The sequence below is a fragment of the Aquarana catesbeiana genome, linkage group LG04 (assembly GCF_042186555.1).
Source record: "Aquarana catesbeiana isolate 2022-GZ linkage group LG04, ASM4218655v1, whole genome shotgun sequence".
Classification (NCBI taxonomy): Eukaryota; Metazoa; Chordata; class Amphibia; order Anura; family Ranidae; genus Aquarana; species Aquarana catesbeiana.
This window is the reverse complement of record NC_133327.1, coordinates 177678689-177688612: the sequence shown is the minus strand read 5'-3', so window position 1 is coordinate 177688612 and position 9924 is coordinate 177678689. Positions and strand designations below refer to the sequence as shown.

The 9924-nt window shown below is 42.7% G+C and overlaps 1 protein-coding gene across 2 annotated transcripts in view; it reads left to right on the top strand.

Annotated features, from left to right (window-relative positions):
- Positions 1-7294: 7294 nt before the first annotated feature.
- EPHA4 (EPH receptor A4) overlaps positions 7295-9924 on the top strand; it is a 96950-nt gene continuing 94320 nt past the window's right edge. For both annotated transcript variants that reach the window (XM_073625944.1, XM_073625943.1), the window contains exon 1: positions 7295-7488. In XM_073625944.1, coding sequence (XP_073482045.1) covers positions 7395-7488 — 94 coding nt within the window. In that variant the 5' untranslated portion in view covers positions 7295-7394. The remainder of the gene's footprint in view (positions 7489-9924) is intronic.

Genomic DNA, 9924 nt, shown 5'->3' with positions numbered 1-9924 from the left:
CATAGCCAAAAAGTAAATAAAATAAACATAGGGATTTAAACCAGACCATAAAACCATGGATTTTAATAATTCCTACTGTTTTTATTTTAGATACCTTGTAATTAAATGAACTTGCCTGTAAGTGTGGTGTGTATGTTTTTTTTTTTAAATCAAATTCAGGTAGCTCATAGCAAGAAATTAGCATTCAGCAGCTTGAAGTTTGTAAGCCAATATAAGCTGATTCCTAAATAGTTATTATTATTCGTTTCTGTATCCCATTGCAATGTCTGTTGGCTTATTAAATCTTCTGTTATATGTAGAATTTCAGTGTTAGATTATTTGGACTAGCAGTTTCAGAATTATACATCTCAGTAGTATCAATCTACAAAAAAAAAAATATATATTGCATTTTAATCACTTGAATTGCATATTTGAAAAGTTTGAGGAGTCTTATCGGCAACGCCTATCACGGCATGGCCATTGTAATGGTGTAAACTCATTTGCCAGGCCATCAGCCTACTCTGATGGGAAAAGTATATTTGATATTCTACAAATTCTTTAAAATGAATGTCATAACATAAAAAGCTTTAGATTAACAAATGACCATATCTAATACAAGGTGACTGCACATGCCAACCTCTATAGTAACTAGTGTCATGTAATCATTTGAATGTCTTTTATGTCATATATCTGGCTCCCTTTTTTTTTTTTTTAAAGCCTTGTGCTGGAAATGACTTATAAGGAGCTATTCTTCACTGATCAGTCACAGTAATATACATGACATAGGTCCCATAGCATGCTTCCAATGCATAGACTGCCCTGGGATGTATATTAGTAGGTGACCACCCTTCTAGCGGTGGGAGAGTTAACACAGATCACTATAGCTGGCTGTAAATGGATCTCTTTCTGTGAATGAATGCTGGAAGCCAGACTGGCCATTCACTTTTCCTGACTGCTGTCTTATCTGAAAATCTCCTTCTGGTTACTGAGGATGAATTTGGTTTTGCTGACAGATCTCTGATAATGAGATTTTCAGATTTCCCTTGTAGGTAAAGCATAAATATGGGAGATGTCATTTCACGGGTGAAGATTTAATTCTGGTTGTTTATGATAAGGATTTTATGTGTTTTTTTTTATAGTATGTTGGTATTGTGTTGGTTAATATCTGGGGTGGTGTTAGAGAAAGTGGTGTATTATTTGTATTTGGTAGTTTGCCTGTTATTTTATATTGTGTTATTTATCTATGTTGTATTTTAATTGTATGGATGTTTTATTTGTAGTGTAGCTTTAATTTTGTTATTTGATATTAATGGCTGTTATTGGTAATTTTGTTGTGTTTTTGCATCTTGTTCAGTTTATTGTTGTGATCTTGTGTTTTCTCCTGTTAAAGGGTAACTAAAGGTTTTTTTTTTTTTTAAAACAAACATGTCATACTTACCTCCTCTGTGCAGTTGGTTTTGCACAGAGTGGCCCCCGATCCTCCTCTTCTGGGGTCCCTCAGCGGCGATCCAAAGCTTCTCTTCTTCTCAAGTGCCCCGTCGGAGAGCCACTCTCCCTCAGGGCACTCGTGCGGGCACGCTCCCATGTCCTATTAACACAGACAGCAGAACTTGGCCCTGCCCACGGCTCCCGCATCATTGGATGTGACTGACAGCAGTGGGAGCCAATGGCTGAGCTGCTATTAATCTATCCTATTAGGACCTGAGACACTGGCTGGAGCTGGAGTGCTTGTCCCCATCGCTGGAAAGACTGAGCTCAAGTGAGTAAAAGAGGGGCTCGGGGGGGGGGGGGGGGGGCAGCTGTACTACAAAAGGTTTTTCACCTTAATGCATAGAATGCATTGAGGTGAAAGAACACAAGGGTTTACAATCTTTTTAAGTGTGTCTCTGTCGTAACATTTTCCCAATTTTCCTTTGGGATTAATAAAGTATTCTGTATTTATTTCTCAAGGTACAGTTGTGCTGTCATACGGATCTTGGCTCCTCTATCCAATAAGTCACTTACTTGGAACAAGAATGCAAGATGGAGATGTTTTCAGATTTCACTGGCTGCATGCTTGCTTTATGTCAGTTTTTTACTTGGTAATCTGGATTGTTGCCCCAAACCTAGTGCCAAGTAACAAGTCAGCAATGGCAGTTCCAATATTTCTATACTCACAGGTCCTCTTTAAAGTATATGTAAACCCAATTATTAAAATACTGTATAACCAGTAATATATTACTGTAATTTTAAAAGTCATTTTTAATACTTTTAAAATGGCAACTTTTATGAAAATAATTACTGGTGATCCTGTGGTGAAGGTCCTTGTTCAGGCACCCCCTGTATTAGGGTGACATTGGTGTGTCAGAAATATATATAAAAGATGGGTCTCAAACTACTGTTATTTTAGGTCAATAATGACCAATTCGTCTTATATGGATGGGGTATCTCCACAACTTGGCTGATAATTATCTATAATAATGGGAAACCAGGCGGGCGATGGGAAAGTAGTTGAAAGGAGGACCAACCATGGTATTCATATGCCAGAAAAACTTTAATTGTGCAAAAATTAAATAATGAAAATCATTGGTGTGTCCCTCACAATAATATATTCCCATCACACATGTTCCTGGACTCGCCCTGAATAAGGGGGTGCTGCCCCTGCCAGCAGGTTGGCTGGTATCAGCGTAGATGAGATCAGATGTCCCCAGCATACCATGGATCAATAATTAATGCCTGAGGAAGAGTGTGGCCTTGCACCTGCACTTACTCTGTTCACTTTATTTAAACATGAAGGCTATTGATTATGGATCCTGTGCTGGAGTCATCTGTTCTTATCAGTGCTGTGCCCCATCTTCCAGGTGCCCTCTTATACAGTCACCCCAACTCCCTTCCTTATGATGGAGACAACACATGGCTGTTTCATCCCTCAGTACACAAGCATGGACCAATGTTGTCACCATCAGGAAACCCTTCCTGAGAAATGCCATGAAGCTAACAATGATTTGCTTATAAACCAACCAGCTATTCCCAACCATGGTTCAATGGAGTCTGGGGTTCCAACAGAGGTTACTGGGGTTCCATGAGCTGTGGCTGATTGACCTTTTATCTGATAGTGTTTGCATAGTTCTGGGGCCAACACCACTTTGCAGCACAGCATTCAAACAGAGAGCTGAAAGAAAAAAAATATAAACCTATTCCCTCATCTACAGATTTGAGGCGGATGGGGGAATCTTCCAGCTGTGCCTTGGTATTCTGTCTGAGGGGAGACTTCCCCACTGTCAGAATACACTGATTTATTTTTATGTAACATTGCCAATGTATGCAGCATTTACATATTTATTATACATTCACATCAGTTTCTGCCCCCAAGGAGCTTACAATCTAAAGTCCCTAACTCACATTCATACATACACATACTAGAGCTAATTTAGACAGGATCCAGTTAATCTTCCAACATGTCTTTGGAGTGTGGAAGAAAACCGGAGTACCCGGAGGAAACCCACGCAGGCACAGGGAGAACATGCAAACTCCAGGCAGGTAGTGTCGTGGTTGACTGATCACTGCCACTGGTTATAACTGGCTTTTCTGAGCAAGCTGCAAAAATCCAACAGGGTGATTGTACAGAAGTTAATCGGCAGATCGACTTCTGTACAACCAGCCTGCCCATGCACCCCTTCTGAGCCGGCTGAATTTTGATCCATGTATGGCCAGCTTAACCACATCCTGCCCGCCCTATAGAAGAATGACAGCCGGGTTGGGGGATCAGCTATCCTGACTGGACGTCATATGACGTCCCGCAGCATAAGCTGCTCACGCGCATCCCCGAGGGCTCAGTGATCGGTAGTGTGGTGTGTCGCTCTGACACACCACATCTCCGATCTTGGTAAAGAGCCTATAACATAGGCTCTTTACCATGTGATGAGCTGTGTCCAATCACAGCTGGTCACATCGTAACCAGGAAGTGCCATTTATCAGCTTTTCTTCTATTCGCGCTGACAAGGCACGGGTAGAGGACGGTCAATCAATGGCTGTCCTGACGGGGGAGGGTCTACACTGATAATCAGCGCAACGATTATCAGTGAAGACCCATCAAGGATGCCCACAAGTGCCCACCAGGGATGATAACCCGTGCCCACCAGGGATGATAACCCGTGCCCACCAGGGATGCCAGTCAGTGCCCATTGGGGATGCCAATCAGTGCCCATCAGTAATTCATGTCAGTGCCTCCTGATCAGTGCTGCCTATCAGTGCCGTCTATTAGTGCCCATCATTGCCAATGAGTGCCACCCATCAGCGCCGCCTATCAGTGCCCATCAGTGTTTCATATCAGCGCCCATCAGTGCTGCATATCAGTGGCGCATATGAGTACCTCATCATCAGTGCCCATCAGTGCCACCTCATTTTTTCAGTCTTTTTTTTATTTGTTTAGCAAAAAATAAAAAATCCAGCGATGATTAAATACCATCGAAAGAAAGCTCTATTTGTGGGGAAAAAAATGATAAAAGTTTCACACGGGTACAGTGTTGCATGACCGCACAATTGTCATTCAAAATGCGACAGCGCTGAAAATTGAAAATTGACCTGGGCAGGAAGGGAGTGAAAGTGCCCAGTATTGAAGTGGTTAAGGAAGAGGGATTTTTCCTACTGATTCACGAGAAAGCGAAGGTTATTTGGGTAAATCTGTGACTATTGGATTGATTCTGTATATATTGGTGTAAACCTGGGGTCAAAAGGTAGAGCAAGGCTGATGTAGACGGACAGTGCTGCAGACATACAATAAGGATACAAATGAGGTGAAAACAAGAAATGTATTCAATCAATAAATAACAATTGTTTATGACCTGGGATACTTTAGTAAAATGTTGCTACATTAACTTCCTTCCAAGGCTGACTTTAGTCACTGCTTTAGTTTGCTAATCCCAGCACACTGGGCTCTTCTTGTCCTGGCAGGAGAAAATCAGCATAAAAATGAGCCTAAAGCCACATCTTTGCGTTTTGGCGCAGCAAGCGCTTGGTCATTCATTCATTTCTTCAGCCAGAATATATAATTTATTCTGCCCATTGAAATGAATGAATGGTCAAGCGCTAAACACGCCAAGGGTGTTTAGGCACATTTAAATGTTTTTTTTAATGCTCAAAATCTCCTCTCCTGAAGGTGACTTTGGTGGGTTTTTTTTCTGCTTCTAAACTCCCATGTGCATGGAAACATAGGGGCAGATTTACGAAAGGCAAATAGATTGTGCACTTTGAAGTTGCTCCAGAGCTTAGTAAATGAGGTAAAGCTTCACTTTGCAAAGAATATCCAATCACGTGGCAGAAAAACTGCATTTATGCTTGCACATGATTGGATGATGGAAGTCAGCAGAGATTCTGCTCATTTACTAAGCTGTGAAGCAACTGCCCTTTGCAAAGTGCACAATCTTTTTGCCTTTAGTAAATCAACCCCATAATCTAACATAGAGGGGTGTGTGTTTTTTTTTTTTTAATCAGTTCATTCTTTATTATAACTTTTTTATACGAAAAAAAAAAAAAAAGGAGGGGTGTTTAGAGACAGAAGAAAAACAAAAAGCTCAAAGCCCTGTAAAGCAGGCGTTTTTGAGCTGCAGCATGTATGAGCCCTTACAGTGATTTGCAGCTAATGATTTAGGGGGCTGTTCTCACCAGATGCAGTCCAGTGCGTTTTCGTCTCTGCATCAAAAACACAGTAGTAGGTTATCTGGGTTCCAAAGGTAGAGTTCACATCAAGGCAGTCAAAAAAAAAACTAGCACATGCTGCATTTTTCTGCACTGAATTGTAACGGAACCTGGCATCAGAATGCATTACAACAAAAACAAAAAAAAAAAACAGAGAAACCTTGGAAAAAAAGAAAAAACAAGAGTGGAAAAAAAAAAAACGCACTGGAACACATTAAAAACGCATTAAAAATGTGTATACAGAATTCAGAGTGAGTTTTTGTGGCGCAAACTATAAGCAAAAAACACATCCAGAAAACACCACATTCCGTTTTTGTAGTGTGAATCAGCCTTTCATTGTGCCCACATTGGATCGATCTGGCAAATCGCATGCCAAATAGGCGGCTATTGCCAGCAATGGCACCGCCAAAATCAGTACGGAGTTGGTTCCTGTACTACTTTTGGCGACTTTGGGGGACGATTTGTACAGACATCTGTGCAGAAACCCGCACAGATGTCTGTCAAAGCGCCCTCAAAGTCGGACTGCATTGCCGGGTTGAAATCATGCGAGTTGCGCTGAACTGGCACGATTTCTAACCCGCAGCAATGTGAACCTAGGCTGTGAGAGTCCCGGGTAATGGTGCTGTAGGGGATATATTCTACAACAAATCGCTCCCTTTCTGGGCCGATTCACACCAGATGCAGTCCAGTATGTCTTTATTCTGCATCAAAAAATGCATGAACAATGTTTAACATGGATTCCAATGGCCCTAGTTCACACCACAGCAGTACGTTTCAATGCAATCAACAAAAGTCAAACATTCTGCATTTTATTCTGCATGCAACGCATCTGAAACGCAGAAAATCGCATCAAAAAAACACTGCAATGAATATGTCCTCAATTGAGAGGAAGAAAAAAATAGAAAAAGAGGGGGAAAATACACCGAAACGCATGGGGCACAGCAATTGTGATGTGAATCGGCCCTCAGCGATTTCAGCGACAATCGACAGAAAATGTTGCTAGCGACACAAGACGCTGCTGAACCTTAATCGCTGAGTGACAAAATACTGTACAATGGAAGTGTCTGCGATCCCATAGAAAATCGTTGTGGATTTGTCTGTAAAATATGGTGCTGGCTGGTGGAAAGGGTGATGAGGAAATGGCCTGGGTGTCACCAGCCTAGGATGTCATCTGGATCCTCTGTATGGGGACAATGAAGGAACACTAATAGGGGGACCCCATTCTAGGACTGTGCACTTTTATCTCCTATGGGACACCTCAGGAGATCAGATCACAGGCGATGATTGATTCCAGCACCGACCCCTGCATAGTCCCCGGGGGGTCATCCTAGGTGCTGTGACATGGTGACAGTGAGAAGAGGAGGATGGGGGACACGTCCATCCTACAGATGTGTCGGATCGGCCAGCGATCACATCCCCCGATGTGTCCCCTCCACTTCCTCCGCTCTATAACTCACATCCCTCGCTCTCCCAGCCTGTCTGACAATGACGGGCCAAGCCAGGTAAACGGGGCGTGCCTACCTAACCCCGCCTCACCCCCCGCCCATTCCTGCCTATGATTGGCCCGCGATGGGTTGAGTGACAGAGGGGAGCAGGACGGGGGCATGAAGGAGCCTGGGAGCCCCGCCCCCTTGGCAATGTCTTGCAGCCGCACTAAAACTTGAAGCATTGATTCCGCTGGGATATAGAGAAGGAGAGGAGACAAGCACCGTACACATACACAGACCTCCACCTCCGCCATGGCCGGGATTACTCTACATTGCCTCCTCTACTCTCTGATCTTTGGGATCTGTTCGGCAGTCACAGGATCTAGGATCTATCCGGCCAGTGAAGGTAAGCCTGGGATTATCATTGGATCGGACCGGCGGGGGGGTCTGCCCGCTATGTGATATGGACCGATCTGGATGGATTTGGGAGATCCTCCATGGAGGGGACACCGGAGGAATGCACTGGATGTGGACCGACCCGAGCTGGATGGGAGTCCCATGGGGGCTGATCGGGATCGCTGGACGATGGATCTGTGTGTGTGTGATCCCATCGTACGGAGAGGAGATAAATGTCCGGACAACTTCTTCACATCGGTGCTCATTATTATCGGGAGACTCCATCCCACCACCCCGCCACACAATGATCACTGCCAGATGTCTATACACATCGTCTGTATACTGCTCCTATATACTACTATATACTCCTCCAGGCACATCGTCTGTATACTGCTCCTATATACTCCTCCAGGCACATCGTCTGTATACTGCTCCTATATACTCCTCCAGGCACATCGTCTGTATACTACTCCTATATACTCCTCCAGGCACATCGTCTGTATACTACTCCTTTATACTCCTCCAGGCACATCGTCTGTATACTACTCCTATATACTCCTCCAGGCACATCGTCTGTATACTACTCCTATATACTCCTCCAGGCACATCGTCTGTATACTACTCCTTTATACTCCTCCAGGCACATCGTCTGTATACTACTCCTATATACTCCTCCAGGCACATCGTCTGTATACTACTCCTTTATACTCCTCCAGGCACATCATCTGTATAATGCTCCTATATACTCCTCCAGGCACATCGTCTGTATAATGCTCCTATATACTCCTCCAGGCACATCGTCTGTATACTGCTCCTATATACTACTATATACTCCTCCAGGCACATCATCTATATACTACTCCCTATATACTCCTCCAGGCACATCATCTGTATAATGCTCCTATATACTCCTCCAGGCACATCGTCTGTATACTGCTCCTATATACTACTATATACTCCTCCAGGCACATCATCTATATACTACTCCCTATATACTCCTCCAGGCACATCATCTGTATAATGCTCCTATATACTCCTCCAGGCACATCGTCTGTATACTGCTCCTATATACTACTATATACTCCTCCAGGCACATCATCTATATACTACTCCCTATATACTCCTCCAGGCACATCGTCTGTATACTGCTCCTATATACTCCACCAGGCACATCGTCTGTATACTAGTCCTATATACTCCTCCAGGCACATTGTCTGTATACTGCTCCTATGTACTCCGATACACAGGATGGGACGGCTCCGTATATCTCTAGATATTCCTATACAGACAGATGTGTATATTCCTATGTACTCCAAGACAGATGTATAGATCTCCAATATAGTTGGGACTGCCCCCTTTCATATATTCCTATTGAAATAAGACTGGTGCCCCCTGTATATTCCTAAATATCCCTTTATACTTTTATTATACTCCTATACAGATGGCATTGTATATTCCTATATACTCCACTGACTGTTATATACTACTATACAGATAGGTCTTGTGCTCCTTACATATTCCTAGACAGATGTAACTTGTGTTCCCTCTGTAATCATATTCATTCATTCCTATATATGTATGACTGATTCCTATTTATTCCAATATACTCCGATACAGAAGAGACTCCTGCCCCTGGTATATTCCTATACAGATCTAACTGGTGCTGCCTCTATAATTATATACATTAGAATGATGTGACTGATGCCCCTTGTATAGTCCCATAAAGATGTGACTGATGCCCCTTGTATAGTCCCATAAAGATGTTACTGATGCCCCTTGTATATTCCCATAAATATGTGACTGATGCCCCTTGTATATTCCCATAAATATGTGACTGATGCCCCTTGTATATTCCCATAAATATGTGACTGATGCCCCTTGTATATTCCCATAAATATGTGACTGATGCCCCTTGTATACTCCCATAAAGATGTTACTGATCTCCCTTGTATAATCCCATAAAGATATGACTGGTGCCTCATGTAAATTCCTATATATTCTTGTACAGATGAGACTTCTGCCCCTGGTATATTCCAATACAGATGTGACTGATTCCTCCTGTATATTCCTACGCCGATGAGACTGGTACCCCCTATATACATATGTGACTGATCCCCCTGTATATTCCTATTTATTCTAATGTACTCCTATACAGATGTGACTGATTTCCCCTGAATTTTCCTATTTATTCCAATGTATTTCTATACAGATGTGACTGATTCCCCCTGTATAGTCCTCTTTATTCCATAATACTCCTATACAGATGTGACTGGTGCCCCTTGTACACTCTTATACATTCCAGTGCAGATGTCAATGCAGGGTAACCTAACACATTAATACTTTTCATATATATTGTGTGTTCAGTTCTCCATAGATCCCCCCCTCCTCAGAGTTTGTGCTCAATCCCCAATCAAGACTCAGAAAAATCCCTTTTATATAAAAATGT